The sequence below is a fragment of the Sander vitreus genome, chromosome 1 (genome assembly GCF_031162955.1).
Source record: "Sander vitreus isolate 19-12246 chromosome 1, sanVit1, whole genome shotgun sequence".
Taxonomy (NCBI): Eukaryota; Metazoa; Chordata; class Actinopteri; order Perciformes; family Percidae; genus Sander; species Sander vitreus.
This window is the reverse complement of record NC_135855.1, coordinates 15036282-15058976: the sequence shown is the minus strand read 5'-3', so window position 1 is coordinate 15058976 and position 22695 is coordinate 15036282. Positions and strand designations below refer to the sequence as shown.

Here is a 22695-nt window from a genome sequence, read left to right as displayed (position 1 = left end):
GCAAAGTAAAAATATAAATGTTCCAAATCTCCACATGGGGGCAGTGCAGGACAAGAATTGCATCACTTAAACCGCTCAACTCCATGTCAGGTTCTGTTGGGGGTAAAGTGAGTTTCACAAGCTAAACATTCAGAGATCATATTGCACTTTACTTGGGTTACACACAACTGAAGAAGGATTTCTTACATAAAGCTAGCAGCTTTCTGTTGAACTCCGTCACAATAAGTAAATCTGGATAAAAGGGGAAAGCACAGCAGTAAATACATATACACCAAAAATATGTTTTTATTGTGAATTTACAACTAAACCCTCACTGATGTGAACAGAGAACACAGACTGGTGTCAGGCTGGTCCGTGGCAATGCAGCACTGATTGTATTTGTGAGAGGATGTGTGGCCACGGAGACCTCAGTGCATAATCATGAAGGCCCAGGTTTGGCGTCATCAATGTGTGTGTGTGTGCAGGTGTGTGTGTGTGTGTGTATGTATACACAGTTAAAGGAAGTAGTTGGTCATTATAAGCACCATTACAAACCCCCTCTATTCCAGGGGCTTCCTCTAGTTTACAAATGCTTCATAGATTAAAAGTGGCATCGATTATTACAGTATAAACACAATTTACATGTAGTATAGGGGAGAGCGGACAGGCTATGAAGCTAACTGTTACTGTTGCAAAGACATGAAATCTTCAGAATGACCAACGGGATTGTATCTTGTTAACTACTGAGTTTTGTATAGTAGTACAGTGCATTCAGAAGTCTATGTGGTTGTGTTGCTAGCACCAGTAAATATGAATTATTCTAGTCAGTAGGAAAGATGGAAAAGCATTGTTTAAATATGCAGTAGGAGTCATTCAAGCTCAGACATGGCTACATCTCAATAGTCCATAGTGGGTTCCTTTCCTCTCCTTAACATTCTCATAATCTTTTTTTCCATCTTCACTCCATTACAATTAATATCTGGGGAAGGAGAAATGTGTTTACTTTCGTGTATCCAGGTTTGTTCAGTTATTACCTGAGGGGAGGAAATGAATGTATTGCAGACTATTTGGACTCACCCTTTTCTTCCATCTAAGCTGGGTTCTAGAAAACTCGGCCTTCGGAACTTTATGCAGTCCTCATGCCCTTCAATATGGCACCTGATTCCACATATCATCATACAACATTAAACCCTACAATCAAAAACCATTCACACTCTCGATAGTGCTTCACACACAGCTGAAGTTGTGTGTCAGGGCAATATGTTCTTCATTTGACTGAAATATCTCATTCTGCCTCATTCAGCTAGTATTTTCCACATAAATGGTTATCTATGATATGTAGAATCATCTTTGGCAATCAAATGACAAAGTCCCTCCCCCCACCCCCTTCTTGTCTCTTTGGTGGCGAGCCCTTCTCCCTGTTGGAGCAAGAAGAAGTTGTCCCTAACCGCTGATCCAGAGTCAGTGATGTTTGGCCTTTTTGAGAAATGCGAGACTGACACTGGATTAGCAGCTGCCAGCAACATCTGCTCGTCTCAGTCTTGTGATGGTTAATGGAGGATGATCTGCACCCTCATCTTCAGTACGTCTCCCAGCTGTCCTGTGAGGTAGTCTTTATCGTGTCGGTCCTCCAGCTCAGCCAGCTCCTTCTTCCTGTAGAGAGGCGTACTGCTGATCTGAAGGTAGTACGCCCCTGGGGGGAGGGCCTTCTTCTTGCTCAGATGCAGGTAGCTGACGCCCTCTCTCTGGTTGATTTTAAAGTTGCCTTCTTCGTTTCCGTAGTCGATGCTGTAGCGCACGTGGTCAGTGAGGGTGGATAAGGCTGGGGTGAACTCAAGGATGTGGTCACGGTTGCTTAAGTCGCTAATGTTCAGGTGGAGCTGCAGGGTGTCCTCGATGTCCACACTCGCCAGGCTGACCTCAGTCAGCTGCAGGAAGAAACAACAGATTTTAGTGGATACAGTATATGACATGTGTCCTACAGTACAGTAAGTTTTCTGTCATTAATCAAGAGAGGTAAAGGGACAATGTGTAATAAAAGTACATACAAACAGGGCTGTTGCCAGGATTTTAGCAATAGTGAGGTCCTGTGTTCCGTCAATGCGTCCCCTACCACCCTCAGAAAGGTTTGAGCAGAAACCAAAGACAAGGTTTCTTTTTCTTTTCTTTTTTTTTCAACTCTATTTATTTTAAATTTTCACACCAAATTACATACAACAGAGGCCATGGCGAATGAAACATTCTCAAAACAGCATGTCCAAAGATAAGGTTTTTTTTTAAGATTACTTTTTTGGAGCTTTTTCCCTTTATTTGAAAGTGGATAGACATGAAAGAGGGAGAGAGATGGGGGATGACACACAGCAAAGGGCCTGTAACTGTAAATTTTATTTCCCAACATGAACGTCTAAACGCTGTTACAAGGCCTTTCCCACACTGCCAGGAATACAATTCTGAAAGTAAAGCTGAAGCCTTTACTGTATTTTTTTATTTAATATTATTTTGTTGGCCATAGTAGTCTAATTTATACATATTAAGTAGGGGTGTCACAATTCTCCAAATCCACGATTCAATTCGATTTAAACATTTGCTTTTCAGCAGTGAAGGCAATGCCACAATAAGAGCCACCAGATGGCAGAAGGGTACTTTAAAACAACAGTTTGAGTTTTTCAAAATTTATGAAGTGCAATTGAAAGCACCATTAGTTTACCGAGATATACATGAACGCACCATGAAGTCCTTTCGGAGCCCAACTCACTCACGGGAAAATGTAGCCACACTGGTGACTTCAGGGACGCAGGAGTTCTGTTGTTTCTCCGTCATCTTCGAATCCAGCAGTGGCCATGGTGTCTAGAAAAGAGCAGCTGCAGACTACTGGTAAGCTAACGTTACCCTGTGTCTTTAGCTGCATGCTACCAGCTGGTAAACTACGCTGTGTCTGTTTTTGTTTTTTCTTAAGACATTTGAAGTAGGCAGGGCTGGAGAGAGAAAGAAATACTGGTGCAATCGCTGATCCTGCTTTTAATTTCAATATTCAAAATCGAAAGCTCATTTTGATCAATTTTCGATTTATCGAAATCGTGACACCCCTAGTATTGAGTCAGAAATACCTGGAATAAGTTTATAAAACACCTGCCCTGTTTAAGTATGTAATTGTTGAATGTTAAGTACCCTCAGGTGGGTAACCCTAAAGTTCCTCATTACCTCTGCGTCCTCAGTGTGTTTTCAGGCAGACAGATTACCTGCATGTCTTCCAGAGGATCCTCCTGTGTTGAGTTGGTGCTGCGGCGTTTGCGTCCCTTCTTGGGATAGCCGTTGATCTTACATTCATAGCAGGTCTCAGGAGACAGAGAATTATCATCCACCTCACCTCCCTGTTCAACACTGGAGCCGCCACTAGTAAAGCCCAAACCTGTGACACAGTGCCTGAAACGTAGACAAAGCCATCAGTCAACTAGAAACGTCTACAGACAGCTTTCACACACACAGTTGTTCACTCATGTACCCTTGTCCGGCACGGAAGTATCCAGGCGGACATCCACAGAGGTAGCCCCCGTCTGTGTTTGAGCAGCCAAACTTGCAGGGGTTCTGGCTGGTGGAGCACTCGTTGACGTCTGAGCAGCCTCCGCCCGTCTGCTCGTAGTTAAAGCCGGTGGGGCAGAGGCAGCGGAAGCTCCCCAGGGTGTTGTGGCATGACGCTCCCCCGCAGATCTGGCTGTTCATACACTCGTTCTCATCTGGGTCACAGGAAGTTGACGGGAAGTAAACAAACAAGGTCATTCCAGTTGAAGGACACAAACAATACTGGGAAATTCTGCCATGAATGTCAATATGTGGAGAGATTCAACTAAAAATAGAGGTTTAAAAAAATGCTTTATTTTGGGGTATACACCAAGTCACACACACTGTGCCACACAATTACTTTGTCTATGCCTGAACTATTTCAAATTATTTTATGCACTTTTTTGATATTTTGATGTTGCACCACCCTCCTCTTTTCATTTGTTTTTTTTGTCCCTTCTCATGACCTTACCACAGTAAGGAAAGGGTTGAACTTCCAGAGGAAAGGAAAAACAATTTTGACATATTTATATTTTAAGAGTGGCAGGAAAGAGGTGAAGGATGGATAACGTGTTTTAAACAGGCTCAGGGCCGGGCTTTAGTCCAGAACATCAAGGCTGCATGGTACATACTTTGGCAACCAAGTCATCAGGATGCCCCAAAAGGAAAGAATTTTTATATTTGCTGATAAAAAGAACAGCGGTATTACTCACCCACACACTGGTTCCACTGGTAGTGCTGTAGGTAGCCTTGTGGACAGCTGCACCTGTATCCACCCACCAGGTTCTGACATCCATGCTGACACCTGTGGTTACCATCGCACTCATCCAAATCTGTCACGGACAAACATACAACAAAACTACAGTAAGAGCCTATTTTCTTTAATGAATCAGCTGACACTGACGTTGGTATCAATTGTTCTCAGACCTTCACAGGCTTGTCCATTGGGATCTAATGAGAATCCCCGCTGGCAGTCGCAATTGAAGCTCCCGGGAGTGTTCTGGCAGGCACCATTGGAGCCGCACAGATTGGGGTCTGTAGCACATTCATTGTTGTCTGCACAGAGAAGAGGGAAGGTTCAGACAAGGATAAGACGGGAAACACGATATAAAGGCTGATTGTAACCCTGATTTGGATGTGCAGAGTCATTTTAAAATTGATTTGAGCAAGTTGACATTGGTTCCAAAAAATAGGGCAGGTCCACCATGGACTGCTGGTACAAATTATGTTACAGTCTTCAGGGGTTTAGGAATACAATCTCTCACCTACTGATTTGATCTCACACCAGAAGAGGTCATCAAAAAACATTTGAGTGCGAAAGTTCATTCTAGACCTTGGGAATAATAGTTGATGAAATAATCTACACACAACATCCAGTTCTATTTTGTATAGGCTTCGCCCTCTAACTACGCTACTGGGTTTATCCCTTGTGCAGTCATGAAGATTTCTTTCCCGCCCTTGCATCCAGCATGGGCTTTCAACTACGTCTGCAGAAACTGTATATAAACAGAGTGGACCCATTGATCATCTCCCACTTTTTCTTCAAGCTAGCAGTATGAAGACAAGCTCGATTTCCAGCGGTGTTCGCCTCTGCCCCACCTGCCGGACCGGCTACATCCTGCCACCGGACCTCCATTCCCACTGCGAGACCTGCCTTGGCGCCGCTCACGCCGGCCTGGCTCTCACCCCCGACGCCTCCTGCCAGTTCTGCGCCCGCCTGCCATCTAAAGGGCTTAACCGGTGGGCGAAGCTTTTCTGGAGTGTCAGGCTAGTGGAGAAGGGGATGGCAGCTGGGCAGACAGACGGCAATCTGTCAACACCCTGGATCCGCCGGAGGAAGGCTTTATCGACGAGCACGAGTCCGATGGCTCGATTCCCTCGGATAACACCTCCGTCACCGGCTGTCCCTCCTCCCCCCTGGGAGAACTGGACCTCGAAACGGGGATCGATGCCCTCCCATTGCGGCTCTCCCCATCTCCGGAATGGCCAAGGGCACCGCTCCGGCGGTCTTCCCCTCTGCCTCAGGCGGCTCCACCCTCCACCGCTAAGACTCTCTTCTTGGATCTGCCAGAGATCATCAAGAAGGCGGCAGACCAGAGAGGCATAGCACTCCCGGATGAGCTTCTAGCCCCCGCTCGCGTTTACGCTCAGGAGCCGCCCTCCTCACGGGCTCCACTCTGGCCGCGCTTCACGGAGCTTCGGCCGGAAACTGAAGGCTCCCGTCTTTCGCTACGCCCCGTTTACTCGGGTTCAAGGCGACATAGAAGCGGGCTTCCCTTCAGTCCCCCCCCCGGAGCAGAGCCTGGCATCCATCCTGCTTCGGAAGGCCACTTTATTCGGCCACCAGAAGCCCACGCCTCCTTCGCCCCAGGATCAGGTATGTGCTCAGGTCACTGACCGGTCACACCAGTGTGCGGCCCAGGGTCTCGCAGCACAGAACAATATAGCTTTGCTTTGCCATTCTCCGGGAGCTCTTCCTCCGGAGCTAGCCATGGAGATTGGCAAAGCTATGACCACGATCCTCACCCTGACCACGGCGTCCACGGTGGCGTTGTCCAGAGTCATGGCGTGGCAGACTGTGGCCCAGCGAAACATCTGGCTCCACATGACACAGCTACCCACTGACGTCAGACACAAGCTTCTGTACGGCCCCATAACTCCTGATGGACTATTTGGGCCCCGCCTACAGACAGCCACGTCCCACCTTCACCAAGCGGAACGATTTCGAAGGCTTGGCTCTTGGAAGGTGGCTCCTCCACAGCAGCGCCGTCGCCATGACGGCCGCCATGAACGTTGTTTTCCCAGGCTTTGAGCTTCGCTCCTCCACCCGGCCCCCTCCGCAGCGACTGCCGGCTCCACATGACCGGCAGGCTTCACGGAGTCGGAGGACAATGAAGGCGGCCCCCACCTTTACCCCACCCGTAGACCCTTTTAAGGGCCCACTGAACAGTGCGCTGACAACATGACAGTCGTTCCTCACACAAGCGCACACCTGCCCACCGCTGCACGCGGAGCTCCACCGCTCTCTCACTATGCAGACAGCGGGAGCGAACGCTCATTCACTATGAACGGTGCCGCTCAGTCATCCCTCTCCCCCCGGCCATGCCAGCGGGACGAGGAAGACGATGACCCGGTGGCTGCTCCCGCCCCTCACGGCGGTGACCGGCTGGCCGTCACAATCTCACGATCTCACGTTTCGCCCAGCGGCGGAATGGGCTCTGCGCTCCTTGCTGGCCATGTCTGTAACAAACCACAGACATGCGCACGCCCGCTCTCAGAGCACAGCGCAGCATGGATCAGGCTGACACACATGGACTCATGGATGTCAAAGCTGATAACACGGAGCTCCACACTTCAGTTCGCCTCTCCCCCGCTTCGCTTCGCGGGCGTATTGGAGACAACCATGTCATCCCAGGCAGAGTCAGATGCCATGATGACAGAGCTAGGGGAGCTACTGTCAAAAAGGGGCAATTTCGCGCGTTCCTACGGGGGAGGAGAACGAGGGATTTTATTCCCGCTACTTTCTCACTCCAAAAAAAGTCAGGCGGGTTGCGCCCCATTCTCGACCTGTCCCAATTCAACCGATGCATCATGGAGCGCCCATTCCACATGCTGACTGTCAGACGTGTTGGAATGTTTCCTCCACCACGAGTGGTTTACGTCTGTGGATCTGAAAGACGCATACTTTCACATCCAAATTATTCCCAGACACAGGAAATTCCTGCGCTTCTTTTTCCAAGGGGCCCATTTCCAGTACAACCGGCTACCGTTCGGGTACTCACTGGACCCCCACACATTTTGTGCGGGGGGCCACCTCCCCCTCTCCCTCCCCCTCTCCCACACATAAACTGCCTGGAGCTGTCCACGGTGCTGAAGGTTCTAAAACACTTCGCTCCAGTGATAGTAGGGAGACATGTCGTCGTACGGACAGACAACGTTACAGCAGCAGCGTTCATAAACCGTCAAGGCGGCGCGCGCTCGGCCCGACTATTGAAAATAGCCAGGAGCCTCCTGCTATGGGCCCACAGTCATCTGTTGTCCCTCAAAGCAGTCTACATCCCCGGGGTCCTGAACCGGGCGGCGACCTAATGTCGAGGGGAGGGCCCTCTCACAACGAGTAGAAAATGAATCTCTCTATTGTTCAGAAGCTGCGGAGCAGGTTCGGGAAAGCGGAGGTGGATCTCGTCGCCTCACGAGAGAACACACAGTGCGCTCTGTGGTTGTCCTTGAGCGCACGGGACGATCCACCCCTCGGCGTAGATGCCTTCTCCCACCACCCCTGGCCCAGAACCCTCCTATACGCTTTTCCCCCGGTCCCTATGATCTCTAGTGGTGCGCACTATCCAGAACGCTAGAGCACCCTCTACTACAGTACCATATCGTGTCCCCTGCCTCTCGTGTTAACTTATCTCCAAACATTGGTGGATAATGATTTAGCTCCGTCTACAGTCAACGCCTACGCGGCAGCTATTTCGTCCTGCCACGAAGGCTATGGAGAGAGGACGGTTTTTGCGCACCCCCTGGTGAAGCGTTTTCTGAAAGGGGTCAGGCGTCAGAAACCCGCCGTGCGCTCTCTCACACCCCAATGGGATCTAGCCCTGGTGCTTTGAGCTTTGGGGAAGCCTCCTTTCGAGCCTCTGGCACAAGCCTCTCACTAATGCTATCACTAAAAACGGCGCTTCTCCTTGCCCTGACGTCAGCCAAGAGAGTGAGCGACTTATGTGCGCTGTCAGTCTCGCCGTCCTGCCTCTCTATTAGAGGGGACGGGAGTGCAGCCACCTTACAGCCTAACCCCTCATTCACATCGAAAGTTATGACAAATTCCTTTCGGTCGAGAGTGTTTTCCCTCGAAGGGTTTTTTCCCCCCGCCTCATAACAACGATGCAATCACCGTTTGTGTCCGGTGCGTGCGCTATCACAGTACGTTTTACGCACAGCGGACATTAGGCAGACACAGCAGCTGTTTGTACATTATAGGGAACACTCCCAAGGAGCGGCCCTTTCAAAACAGGAAGAGTCAAACCCCCCCAGGGCATCCGAGCACACTCTACGAGGGCATTGTCGGCGTCCGCCGCCTTATTCAGAGGCATGACAGTAGCCAACATCTGCGCAGCGGCCTCCTGGGCATCCCCATGCCCATTAATCCGTTTCTATCTGCGTGATATGTCTGAGCCCTCCATGATCCACTCGGTGCTGTCCACACTCAACGATGAATAATGTGCCGTTGCATGTATGTTTTTCCCTGTTGTCCTCACCCCGTCTGCACTGGGTGCTGGGTGGAACGCGGGTGTCCCCGTAATTATCACCATCAATCATGATACAATTCTCACTAACCATGCACGCCTTCAATCATGGAATGATGTGCCGCTGCTTGTGTACTTGTCTGCGGTCCCCCCCTCACGTTGGGTGGCTGGGAGGAACACGGGCGCCCCATATTTGTCAATCACGTACTTTTCTCGCCTACACTCGTGACTTGGGCCTTGCAGCCAGCTAGGCCAAGTCATTGCCATGGCAGGCTCTCTTATCAGAATAACGGTTTATCTGATACAATCTCCTGTCAGTGCATTAGTGAAAGAAGTTAGTCTATGTTCTGCTTGTGGGCTCTGTGTCGCAGGTGGCATTGACAACATCAGCTTCGCCCTAACCCAGTAGCGTAGCTTAGAGGGACGAAGCCTATACAAAATAGAACGATAGTTACGTTATTGTAACTCCAGATTCTATGAGTATAGGCGCAGCCCTCTAAGATTTGGGCCACCTGCTCCTGTAACATTAGCTGAAGAAAAAGCTGATGTTGGGAGATGATCAACGGGTCCGCTCTGTTTATATAAAGTTTCTGCGGATGTAGTTGAAAGCCCGTGCTGGACGCAAGGGCGGGAAAGAAATCTTCACGACTGCGCATGCACGAAGGGATAAACCCAGTAGCGTAGCTTAGAGGGCTGCGCCTATACTCATAGAATCTGGAGTTACAATAACGTAACTATCGTTACAAGTATTGTTAGTAAGGATCATTGTTAGTGAGTGTGACTGACAAACAGATACCTTAAACATTATAATACTGGATAAGGAATTAAGGATACATACTTCTTAACAGCCACAGCTTGAAGAAAAAGATGTATTTGAAGGATTGAGAAAGTCTTATAGATTTAGATATAGACAGTATTTACAACATGTCTGGAAAAGTGTTCTGATCATTAACAATGTGTCGGTCCAATGAGCACCTGTCCTGAAGGAGTTTGGGTTCTGCAGTGTCCTACACTTTGGTACATCAGCAGTAGTTACTGTGATATGATTTGAACAAGTGTTTTTATGTCACACCCATGTTTCTCCAACCTTCTTAAATTAATACCATATCCACACCTCCTGTATGTCATTTGCCTGGGGTTATTCCTATAGTCAAAACTGAGGGATCCCTGTCCCTGATTTAATGTGAGGTCATGGGAGCTGCTTTATGGTCTGGAAAAAAAACTTGTGGTAGTCATGGCAATCCACTGCAAAGTTCCATAACAAAGCAGTGTTAAGCTGTCATGACTCCAAACCAGTCCAGCCTAATAAGATCAGTGTGATATCAGCCGGAGTCCATTAACTCTGAACGAGAGTTGGTTAGGGTTAGACAAGAGGCTGGTTCAGGACTCTTTTTTTGAGCTGGGCTGGAAGATACTATAAGAAATGACACTGTGAAAGGATATACTGTGTGTGCATTTGGCAAGATATGGGTGTGGAGGCTGAATTAGTTGAAGTGTTGTGACACTATGCTTTTGCGAATACACAGATATATCTATAAATATTTGGATGTGCAGTATATCTATATTCTGCATGTGCTTATTTACCAATGCAGGCAGTATGATGCTGGGTGAAGCCAGGAGGACATTTGCAGGTGAACCCACCGATGGTGTTTACACATAAGAACTGACAGTTATGCTGTTTGGTCGAACACTCATCCAAATCTGAAAAAGAGGAGAAGTTGTACAACATAAAACCAGCTGTAAACCTAACAGAAAAGTGGCTGCTTAGTAGTTTATGTAATGCATTTAAGATAGTGTGGTTGGAACTGTGTCAGATCACTGCATGTACTACTGTATAGGCACTGCTCTTTTTTTGTGAGTCAAATTCCAGTCCTTCTACAGTCACTGACCTACAAATGAACTGCAAATGAACCAGACACCGGAATCACGGAGGGGGACTGTAGAGGGGGAAACTAAAGCTATTGTAAATAAAGATGAAAGAGGACCTAAAAAACTGAACACCACGAGCACACTTGTTTAGACTCACAAACAAGCATGACAAACAGAGACACTGCCAGATGCACTGTGTCACAGGCTCTGGATGTAGGGTACACGTTCATGAACAAATGTGTGCACGTGGAAACACCAGTCCAAATGGAGCGTCTTGGGACAGTAAGCAGAACACCCGGCCCACTCAGCACTACCTAGAGTGGCTCTAACCTGGAAACTAAGTCAAGCAAGAACTCCAACTTTATTGTCCCAAAGGGGAAATTTGTCTCTACAGCTGAGTCGCTACAAGAGCAGTGCCCTCTTTCTAAAAGCATGCCACTGAACTCTACTGATCTGAATATTTAGAGGTTATGTTTTGTGTGTGTGTGTGTGTGTGTGTGTGTGTGTGTGTGTGTGTGTGTGTGTGTGTGTGTGTGTGTGTGTGTGTGTGTGTGTGTCACCTCTGCAGCTCTTTCCATCTTCCTGTAGGATGTATCCACGGGGGCAGGAACAGAGGTAGCCTCCCTCTGTGTTCTTACAGATGAAGTTACAAGGCTTTGGTGCCTGAATGCACTCATCCACATCTAGAGGGAGAGGGAGAGGGTGGTGGTGAGACAGTGAGAGAGAGAGTTTGATCCTGTAGCCAGAAATTCCATAAGGCGAGATGATGAGACAGACAGACTCAGGCTGCATTTTTCAGAGGAGTGTGTGGGCAGTCCACCCACGTAGTTTCGGCTCTTTACTGGACAGCAGGAATGAGAACGGGAGGTAGGCAAGGTAAGAAAAGAGTCCATAAAGTGTAAGTGCTGGACGTGAAATCAAGCCTTACCCACACACAGTGTGCTGCTGATGTCAGTAGTGTAGCCCGGTTTGCAGGTGCAGCTATAGGAGCCCAAAGTGTTGAGACACTGACCATTCTTGCACAAGTTGCCCATCACACGACACTCATCAATATCTGGAAAGAAACAAGAAAAGTTAGCTCCAGATCATCTTATCACATTACCAGTCAATTGCCTTGATTCCTTTTAGAGAATTATTTTGCCAAGAACTGAATTTCAATAGTGAATAACAACATATCATAAATATTATTCCATGCATTTAGTAATTCAGTTTTGTTTCAAGGAAAAAAATTATTGTTTTTTTTCTGGCTAAATAAAAAAAAATTATGTTAAGGTACCTTATAATGATAATAGGAGTTGTGAGCAGAGAACATTTTGAAAAGACCTGTTGAGACAGACTGGCACCATCTGGGGTATTTTATGCAAAAACAGAACATTTTATAACTGTTTTCTTGTCTTCAAGGTTTCATCTGCTGCTATCATAGCTATAGTAATAAATGCAATGCTTTTCTGTGGGGAAAGTTTTAACTCTTGGATGCTGCAGCCTCCGTGAAAACCAAGATAGGTGAATGAATGAAATGAATGACAACTAAACTAAACTACCAGTATGGTCATTTTAACAATTTTAGGTTGTCATTTTAAAAACCCACCTCATGTTAGCTCTACTGATAAAAGATAACACTTTTTAACCACAAAATTGTCAGTGAAAGATCCATATTCATTAACTGCTGTTGATTGTTGATTGATTTTCAGCAGTGAGATCTACAGCCTCTTTCCGACCAAGTAGTTACAGGAACGTAGTTATAGGAACAGTCCACTTCTAAACAGTTCTACTAACTACTCTCCCCAAAACCGGTTTTGCCGTTTGCATTTGCACTGGCCAAGTGGCCATAGGAACTTGTAGGAGGGGTAAGGGAGTGACGCAAGCATGGCAACGGTCTTTATAGCATCGTCACTTGACTTTAGCGCCACATACAACAACAAACCAGCATGGAGGAGGCCATCGGAATGTTCCTGTTGTGCCTTGCCGGGATCCTCATAACGGAGTTCGAACGGCGGCGTTTAAAGACTAGGCTGGAGTACTTAACAGAGAAACACAGAAGATGAGGGCTCCAGCGTAATATGATCCAATTAATATGATGGAAGAAGATAGAAGAGCAGAGCGCAACAGGCAAACGAAACAACGGTGGTTGAATGTGTGATCTTTGTCTTATGAGTTAGCATACGTAGGCGAATTGCAACAGACAGTGAAGAATATGTACTGTTTGTGTTTCAGACGTTGCTAGGTCACTAAGGGTTCCTATGTGGAAAAGGGAAAAATACCCATGCCCTGAAGTAGGAGCTGAAAGAGTTACAGGAACTGCAGTCAGAGGAACTTAATAATCCCCAAATTGGTCCAGTCGGAACACGAGAAAAAAAAGGGTTCTAGGAACGTTATGTTCTAGGAACTGCAAAAATCCCTCCGGTCTGAAAGGGACTTACCTCTGCCATCAGTGGTGAACCCTGGTCCCAGAGGACACATCTTCTTGTACTGAGTGGTCCCGGGCAGGGGGCAGAGCTCACAGTTGGTGCCCCAGCCTCTGCCTCCATCACAGCAACACTCTGACTTGGTCACCAAGTTCCTGTTACTAGAAGTCATCTGACACAGGGTGGTCAGAACTTCAGTGAAACAGAAGCCTTCACGGTTATCTGAAGGGTGGGAGAGACAGGCAAAGGAACGTGAGAGCGAGACAAACAGACAGATGGACAAACAAAGAGGTGGGCCTGAAAGCAGACCAAACCACCCAGACAGGACCTGGCCTTAGAGAACCAGACATAAATAGATAACCCACACTGTTCTATCACTACTGTCTGTAAGGAGTAAGATAGCCATAGAACCACAGAGCTAACAAAATCTCCATGGTGGTTTTCTCACCGAGTTCAGCACATCACATCAATCCAGAAGTATATATTTAGATTAGGGAGGAAGGCTTTGAAAGGATTTCCTCTCCCCTATCTTGACAGTAACAGGCACATGGTTTTTAACAATACAGTATCATGGAATGGTTAAAATCCCCCTTTTTTTCACCTATTTAGCCAATAGTTAACAGCATAAAACATCTCTATCCAAATATAAAGGACATACAATCTGTACTTTTTTTTATCTTCCTGAAAAAAAAACGTTTGACTATGTTAAACTCTAAAATAATAATATTGTCAAACCCATGTTCAAGTCCCAGTGGTTAAAACGTGTTAAATTCATTTAACAATTTCTGATTCCTAAAGATGATTGACCAACATTTTTTAAACTTTTGGACTCCTGAACTTCCCATCCCAGTGTTATATTCCATTGATTATGTGTGAAATACAGAAACAAGATTCCACTAAATAAAAGTGTTTTCTTTTGGGTTTAACTGTATGGCCTCATTTCCTACAAGCTGACTTAATTCAAGAACTGAACAAGTTCTGAACAAACGGCGGAAAGCCAAATTAAAGAGGCTGTGAGGACACGACAGATTCTGATTAAAACTGACACTGGACTGTAATACGTGTGAGAGTACAAGAAGATAAGTAAGTTAGAGCACAGTGTAATAAAACATACAGTAAGAGCAACATATATAAATTGATAACAACATACGTACCGATACATTCAGTCTGTGTGGGGTTAGCGATGAATCCTTGGTCACATCTGCAGCGATAACTGCCAACTGTGTTCTCACAACGGCCATTTTTACAGGTACCTGGTTTGGCTGTACACTCATTCAGATCTAACACAGAGATGCACATGGACAATGTAAAGATAAAGTGGAAATATATCTTACACAAGATTTTTTTGTTAAACGTCAAACCAGATAATGAAGCAGAGAAGTGGAAGTTCATTGTGAAATCGTTCATCCTGTGGCAGGGTTTATTCCAAATTGGTGTGTGTATGAATACTTACATATATAAAGTAAAAACTCTTTTAATCGTGTTGGTATCTTAACTTTAACCAACAACTTTTTTTTTTACATAGGCAAGATTTTTAAAAAACTGTGTACTTTTTTATATATATGGGTTTTTAAGAGTGAACCCTGATATTTTTGACTAAAGCTGCTGATTGCTAGTATTTTGAACAATATTCAGAGCTTAACATTTGATTTCATAGCAAAAATGGGAAGAATTAAGTTTGCCTTGTGGGTTTGCAAAGTCTCTGATGGCTCAAGCCCATTGTATGACAGTAAGAAGTCCACTAATTACCAGGAAAGGAAATGTGGGGGTTAACAACACCTAACATAAAATTATATCCAGGATAAACAACTAGCTTTCAACATTGTTACACAAAAGTGGATGAGTATCAACATATATTTATTTCCTGCAAAGTGAAGCCAAGATTTGAGGCCATAAACAAGAATGATGGTTCATATTTTTCTGCAGTAGGACACTATGACAATCTTACCCATGCAACCGTCTCCTCCGGGCTGCCGTGTGTATCCAGGCGAACAGATGCACATATATGTACCAATCAGGTTCTTGCAGGTCATGCCTCTGCTGGCACAGTCATCTATACCATCCTCACACTCATTCTGGTCTGGAAAACACAGAGTATACTAAGAGTAAGAGGATAACCAGTGACGTAACACAGACACTCATAAACACTGCAGCACTTAAGGGTTTCATGTAAAACCACCCAATCCAATACTGAGCTCTGTAGTGCTAACAGGCACGTAGTGGGAGGGTTGGTGGTCTGTCTGGAGCTCTAATGTAAACAGTGACGCTATAGAAACTGACAAGTTCCTCCTGTCTCAGCGCTTCCCTCCAAATACAACCGTTGCTATGGTGCCCGAGCTATCTGAGAGAGCGAAGGTGTAAACAGTGTCTCGGCCGGCTACAGTGTCCAGAGTGTTTAAAGTTCGTCCGAGACAGAGAACTCTTAAGAATCTCACAGAGATAGTGTGTTATGTAACTTTAGGGACGGGGCCAGCACGACTCTATGAGGTACTTAGTTATTTTCTACCATCACTTTCCAGTAAATGGACTATGACTGAGAAAGCAGAGTGTATGAGTGAGTCATTTAGCTGTAGTACCTTTACACATCCTCCTGTCCTCGCGCAGCACGTATCCTGTGGGACATTTACACTCATACGAGCCCACCACGTTAACACAGCGGAAGGCACACAGTAGAGGATTCTGGGAGCACTCATTGATGTCTGGACAAGTGAGAGAAAGCAGCAAGTTACAGTAGCAGTACAGGACTACAAAGACTGCATCATTGAGCGCAAACATAATTTCACATACCTTCACAAGTCATCATTGGCCCAGGCTCAAAGCCGTCATCACATGCACATTCAAAGCCACCGATGACATTAGTGCATGTGCCGTTGCCGCAGGGATTGCCAATGGCACACTCATTAGTGTCTGTTTTCAAGAAAGTTACAAAAACTCCATTAAGCATGTTGGTGTTAGATTATTCAGAAGAATAAATCAGGGGAGAAAGATGCGGCGAAGGAGACATTGAGAGAAATATAGCAAAACAGTGAGTAAACTGGCCTTCACACTTGACTCTACTGATGTCCAGACTGTATCCCATGGGACATTCACAGCGGAAAGAGCCGTCTATGTTGATGCACTGGCCATTGATGCAAGGGTCATTGAGGCATTCATCAATATCTACAATGGAAGAAAAAAAACACCAAATGAATTACATGCCACAACTATAAAAGAGATGTGACAGTGAAGATACAGTGTTGATGACACACATACCTTTTGGGTGGTCGTCTGGCCCCCGTTGATAACCCTCATTGGGACAGAGAAGAGGATAAGCCTCTGGAACCATGAGATGTGAAAAGTCATGAATACCATTAAATGATACACAATTTCGTGCAAGAGCTTGTGTTATCCTTGCATATGAGTGTGTGTTGGGTGCATTTGTGTCTAATGTGATAGGAAGTGGAACACACCTTCTCCCTTGGTGGGACAGATTTCACAGGGATTCCCCCAGCCTTGACCTGGCATCCCAGTGCAGCAGCATGCTGCCTTGGAAGTGTTCTGAGGCTTTGGAGCCAGGCAGCGGCCATTTTCAAACGTAGTATAGCAGTAGTTCACACGGATATCTAAAGGTTTTCACAGACACACACGCACGCACACACGCACACAAAAGTAGTGAACATTTTGAGACGGAAGGAGTAGTGAGCCTGGGTACCTAAGGTACTGTAAATTGACCAAAACTACAACTTAGAATTGTCCCTTCATTTTTTGGTGAAGTATTTGTAGTGAGGACAGAGGTTGGCTAATTATCCTGAATGATCTGTGTTTGCCAGTATTTCTCCCTGCTTCCGAGGGCTCTTGTTGCTCCTGGACTAGGCAGGCACTTACTTGTAATGAGAAGCATATGGTTGCGCTCTCCTGCTAGCACTGGCCTTCACTGAACTCAACACAAATAAGCTTTCTGACCACCGTAGATCACACATATATACACACATATATATACACACACACACACAGACACACACACACACACACACACACACACACACACACACACACGCACGCACCCATGCACACACACCTGGCTCAGAGGCAAAGATCACATACATGATGCTGTGAGGACAATGTCAAAGAGTGTCATGTTACTTTCCTCCATGAAACTGATTTGTCAGCCTTTCTGCAAAAGAGATTTATGGGGCTCTGTGCACAGCTGTTGTGCAAGTGTGTGTGAGCACATGCACATGTGCATCTGCACATGGATGTGTCATTCTTATTTTGTAGTTTCTGAAATATGATACAAATGTTTAAAAAATTGTGCGTCCTTGGTATGGTCACCTAACATGTCAGTGCTAAGTAGTTTTTTTAATCAGAGACAGAACACTGAAAAACATAATATAAAAAACAAACAAAATTAATTAGAAAATTAAGCTTAGAAATCAATCAAACTAGTCCAACAAACGGTCTGACAGTGGTGACACAAATGTGATGGTGGTGACAGATATTTAATGGTCATGATTATGGAGATTTGCAAAACCACTACGACATTATAATTTATAACATATAATTAATTGGAAATTGGTGGCCTAGTGGTTAAGACACATACCAGATACTGTAATCACAATAATCCAAGTATGATTCTAGCTAGGGTCCAATGTTACATGTCACCCCTCTCTGTCTCTCCCCATGTTTCTCTACAACATGGGGAGTTGTTACTCTATCACTCAGCATGTGATCACTTAGCTGAGGTTTAGTGGCTTAAAAACGCAGCTGCGTGCTAAACTGGACCTGAAGGTTTCAAGCAGTCGTTAGCAATGAAATTCTCGTTCTCAGGCTCTCTCCAACAATGCAACTACAAAATGTATAATAAAAAGAAAAGCACACAAGTAAAAATGAGAATCCAAGACATAAACGAGCACAGGTTCAGCTGAACCGCACCTAAGCGCAGCGAGTGATGTTGTGTTCATGATTGAGATTTTCACCCTTCAGTATTACCTCATGATTCAATGTAATAATTGGCAATGAATTTCATTTCGCCAATGAATCACAAGTGTGTAAATGTCTCTCCATCATGTTTTTAATATAAAATATTAATGATGGCACACAAAGACCCGCAAATTATTAAAATCACTGTTGTCACCATGATTTTCTTCATCTATCATTGTTTTTTTTTAAATAAAAACAAGGGTTTTCTCAGTGGGACAGGGTTTGTCCTTATAATGAAACCTTGATCTCTTTTACTGCCCATGTTGCTCACTCTCCACCCAGCTTATCCTGCTTATCCCCTAACCCGCAGTCGAGAATTTCTGACACTGGAGAGAAAAGCGAAATACAAACTGTAAACTGCCTCACTGAACTGATGATGTCATCACTTCAGTGTTTGGAGGGGGAACTCCCTGACAGAGGACTCAGCGTTCCCCCACCCAACTTAAAAACACACATGTACATAAACACACACACACACCCACACACCCACACACACACCCACACACACACACCCACACACACACACACACACACACACACACACACACACACACACACACACACACACACACACGCACACACACACACAGGGAAATGGAAAAGTGATCTGTTCAGAGCCACCCTTGGCCTTGTTGAGGCAGCAGCAGCAGAACCAGCTGGAACACAGTGTGCTATCATGAACAAGCAGGAAAAGTCTAACACCACTGACTGCTGCTTTGTCTCCACTAGCACTCAGAAACAGACTATACAGATACACTAGTATTTACACTTTGCTACACATTAAAGTTGATGCATATGATAGTTTCATAGCCTCTTTTTCCCTCTCTCTCACACACAAATTACCTAAACATCTGCGTCCGGAGGCAGAGACCTGGAAGCCTTCGGGACACAAGCAGGTGAAGCTTCCTTCAGTGTTGGAGCAGGTTCCAAATGTACAGATCTCGGGACTCTGGGAGCACTCATCAATATCTGACACACAAAGAGGAACAGCATCAACCACCTCATCATATTTACAAATCAAATCCATCAAAATCCATTCCTCCTCCTGCTGTGCTTCATTGACATCTCAATTTTTCCTTGAACTACTGTCAAAGCTGCAAGGATGTAGTCATACAAGTACGTCATGGTCTATCCAAATGTGATAAAACAGAATGTAATCACACTAATGGATAGTATTGGGCGTATTATAGCCTTCATGTCACATGTTCGCTCATCTTAATGACCAGCTGCTGCCGTTACTGATGCTGAGAATTCAGTACTGTTCCTCCCTGCTTCCAGGAACAGAGCACAAAGCAGGAATGTGTTGAAGTCTGCCGAATATCTCTTCATCAGCCCCACTGTATAAACAATCCAAGTGTTCTGGCTTGGGCCCATTCCCACGTGTGAAAAGGAGAAGAGGGGTGTTTTGTAGCAGCAAGGCAAGGAGGAGGTGAAGAGGCAGTGTATTCTCTTCTTGTATACCTCAGCAGAACTGTGATGTGTGCCATGTGTGTGAGCATGCTGCAAGTAAGCACGTGTTCTCTACATTGAGGTAAGATTCACCCCCATATTTTATCACCTCAGAAATTCCTGTTTTTATTTTTCATGTTTTGGCTTCTATTTATTGACCGTGATGCTGAAAGGACTTTAGGCCGCTGTACCTTCACAGGTTTCCTCATGGAGATAGTAGCCAAGCGGGCAGATACACCTGTAAGAGCCATCCAGATTCAGACAAGTTCCTGCACCACATGTGCCTGGATTCACTGCACATTCATTAATATCTGAGAAAAAAAGGAATATGCTGTAAAACATACCTATTACATTCAGATAAACATTAAAAAAAAGTAAAATGATGGTTCCCTACCAGCACACAGTCTGCCGTCTAAAGTGAGCTCATAGCCGTCATGACACACACAGAGATAGGTGCCTATGGTGTTCACACACTGCCCATTTCGACACATGCCCCTCTGCGTTGAACACTCATCGACATCTGATCAACGCACAAACACAACAATATGTCACAGAAAGACTATAACTCTCTTGCTTTTTCTCTTTTACTAACTCACATCCAGACGCACGTACCTATGCAGTCACCGTTGTGTGAGTTCTGAAAGCCGGGATAGCAGAGACAGTTATAGGAGCCCACTGTGTTCTTACAAGTCCCGTTGCCACAGGGTTGTCTCTCACACTCGTCCACGTCTGAAACCAGAGAGCATCATCACAGCTTTACCATAAACAGCACTCACATTTCACGTCAAACACAAGTGATAACGGATAGGAACCAGGACAGCTTACCGACACACATCGACTGGTCACGCGTTGTTTTGAAGCCATTGGGGCAGATGCAGCGGTAGCTCCCCAGCGTGTCAATGCACTGACCAGGATTGCATATACCGGGGTTCTCAATGCATTCATTACGGTCTGATAAACGAGGAAAACAATTGACAAACTGTGTGAAACTCAAACCACAAAAACTATCACTGAAAAGTGGTGAAATATCTGGCTATGCAAAGGCTGAAATTTGGGGAGATCCAATCAAACCCTTTAATTACTATTTAGACATTTGTCGCTAGCCACAAACAATCACTAATGTGGGCATGTATTTCTTCTTCTTAATAAGACACAAAACTAGCCATTAACTCTTGTAACCTCATCTTGTAATGTGATGCTGTTCGTACACTCATGATACAGGAGTAACATCATAATTATTTAATTCAAGTCAAAAAACATGTCCATTTTTAAATACTCCATTTGACATTATGCCTTGAAGCAATGTTACATTTTTGTAAGGTCATCATTGCCTCCATCTACAGTTTCAGTTTTCTCTCGCTGGAGTCTGACCATGTTTTGTTGTTAGGACTCGCATGAAAAGCAGGAAGCAAAAGAGGATGTTGATTTAACATTTGCTTATCGGTGAGGACGCTCCAGTGTGACAGTGACATGTTTCAGATATACAGCAGCACATGTTCAACAGCTCAACACATGCTTCACATTCTCTCTTCCTTAATAACAAGCCCACCTCGAAGAATTCCTCCTCAGCCTGACTGTCATTGCGCTGTCTCTGGTACTTTATCTGTGGCTTACAACTGGCGAGAATGTGCAGTTCAAAGAGTTTCATATGAGTGAGTTTGATACAATAGGTTGAGGAGGCAAGGCAGCATCGGGCCACAGGAGGATGCAGAGAAGTCTGCATCATCATCATGGAAGAAAGCACTGTTTTGGCTGCTTCCTCTAATCTTTTCTCTAATCCTGTTTCCACCAATTCGATAAAATCTCCACCAAGGTCATTGGGAGCTGACGAAACTGCTGTGGGTTGAGTGAACAGTTACAACCATGCATCACACCAGCAATGTACTGCATAATCAGGAGTGCTGCTGACACCTTTCACCTCTTTATAGCTGATCACCACTACAGCCTTACCTAGACATTGTCCAGTGGGGGTGAAGCGGTATCCAGGTTTACACTCGCAGCGGTAGCTTCCTGGCATGTTCAGACAGGCTGCATTTTGCTGGCACACCGGCCCATTCTGACACTCATCAATATCTAACAACAACAGGTACAGAGGTGTTCAAAGACAGTCATCTACTGGTGACACATTTACAAAGAGGGATTCAATATAAAAAGGCTGATTTAGTTTAAAAACCTAGGAAGAATTCACAGCATTTTACATTTTGGCATCACTTTCAGTTGAACTTCAGTGGAGTGCAGGCCTACCTTCGCAAATCAACAGCTTGTCGTTGTAGACGAAGCCGATGGGGCACTCGCATCTGAAGCTGCCAACCATGTTGATGCACACGCCATTCTCACACACTCCTGGGATTTCCCTGCACTCATCAATATCTAGCACATGAGGAAGAGACAAGATGAGAACAACACAAACTTTCCTTTTTAATCACAAAAACCTTTGAATATGGAAATCTTACCGATGACCCGTCCAGTGGTGATGTCGATGTAATATCCTGGTCTCTCACTGCCGCACAGGATCGCAAACTCGTCTGAGTGGACATAAGACATGAGTTCACTTTTAGTTCCTTATACGTTCAAAACATATGTGTGCTAGAATATGTGTGTATGAGACCTCACCAGTGCTGGGAATAGGACACTGTTCACAGGGTTTATTCCATGCACGGCCAATGTTATAGGAGCAGCAACACATCTTTTTTGTCATGTTGAAGGTCAGCTCTCCGTCACATGTCCCGTTGTCAGAGTAAAAGTTCCTGTAGCAGTGGCTCTTCCTCATGTCTTTGTGTGTTTATAAGAAAGAGAACGCAAAGAATATCACTGCATGACTGCGTGGTTACTACCAACGATACAGTTATTAGAGTGCGGCATGCAGACCTACCCATGCAGTTGTTTCCACCATTGACCTGCATGTAGTCCACAGGGCAGATACAGGTGTAGTTCCCGATGGTGTTGTAGCACTGGCCTGGGCCACAGATACCTGTTTGTTCACACTCATTGACATCTGCACACAGAGAGAAGGACAAACAAAAAATAGTACATTCCCTCAGTTGAGGTGCCACAAAACTTTTTTTACTTATTTAAAACTAAACTAAAAGATTACCTGATATCTTAAAGGAGGTAGAATGAGTGCAATGAGGGTATATCGAGATACTGATTTTCTATGTAGAAGAATATCTGTCTGCAAAATATTATTATCATATATATTGTGTGTTACTATGTAAGTGTACAATAACCCCCAA

General features: G+C 45.2%; 1 protein-coding gene across 3 annotated transcripts in view; it reads right to left on the bottom strand.

Moving 5' to 3' along the window:
• Nucleotides 1–261: 261 nt before the first annotated feature.
• fbn1 (fibrillin 1) overlaps nucleotides 262–22695 on the bottom strand; it is a 71176-nt gene continuing 48742 nt past the window's right edge. For all 3 annotated transcript variants that reach the window (XM_078279598.1, XM_078279516.1, XM_078279681.1), the window contains 26 exons: nucleotides 22335–22457; nucleotides 22076–22234; nucleotides 21916–21987; nucleotides 21707–21832; nucleotides 21413–21535; nucleotides 20288–20413; nucleotides 20075–20191; nucleotides 19857–19982; nucleotides 19654–19773; nucleotides 18857–18982; nucleotides 16504–16656; nucleotides 16307–16369; nucleotides 16094–16213; nucleotides 15842–15961; nucleotides 15631–15753; nucleotides 15003–15134; nucleotides 14209–14334; nucleotides 13070–13276; nucleotides 11578–11703; nucleotides 11210–11332; nucleotides 10365–10481; nucleotides 4465–4593; nucleotides 4251–4370; nucleotides 3482–3713; nucleotides 3219–3402; nucleotides 262–1907 (listed from right to left, as the gene is read on the bottom strand). In XM_078279598.1, the coding sequence (XP_078135724.1) occupies nucleotides 1530–1907; nucleotides 3219–3402; nucleotides 3482–3713; nucleotides 4251–4370; nucleotides 4465–4593; nucleotides 10365–10481; nucleotides 11210–11332; nucleotides 11578–11703; nucleotides 13070–13276; nucleotides 14209–14334; nucleotides 15003–15134; nucleotides 15631–15753; nucleotides 15842–15961; nucleotides 16094–16213; nucleotides 16307–16369; nucleotides 16504–16656; nucleotides 18857–18982; nucleotides 19654–19773; nucleotides 19857–19982; nucleotides 20075–20191; nucleotides 20288–20413; nucleotides 21413–21535; nucleotides 21707–21832; nucleotides 21916–21987; nucleotides 22076–22234; nucleotides 22335–22457 (3671 nt within the window). In that variant the 3' untranslated portion in view covers nucleotides 262–1529. The remainder of the gene's footprint in view (nucleotides 1908–3218; nucleotides 3403–3481; nucleotides 3714–4250; nucleotides 4371–4464; nucleotides 4594–10364; nucleotides 10482–11209; nucleotides 11333–11577; nucleotides 11704–13069; nucleotides 13277–14208; nucleotides 14335–15002; nucleotides 15135–15630; nucleotides 15754–15841; nucleotides 15962–16093; nucleotides 16214–16306; nucleotides 16370–16503; nucleotides 16657–18856; nucleotides 18983–19653; nucleotides 19774–19856; nucleotides 19983–20074; nucleotides 20192–20287; nucleotides 20414–21412; nucleotides 21536–21706; nucleotides 21833–21915; nucleotides 21988–22075; nucleotides 22235–22334; nucleotides 22458–22695) is intronic.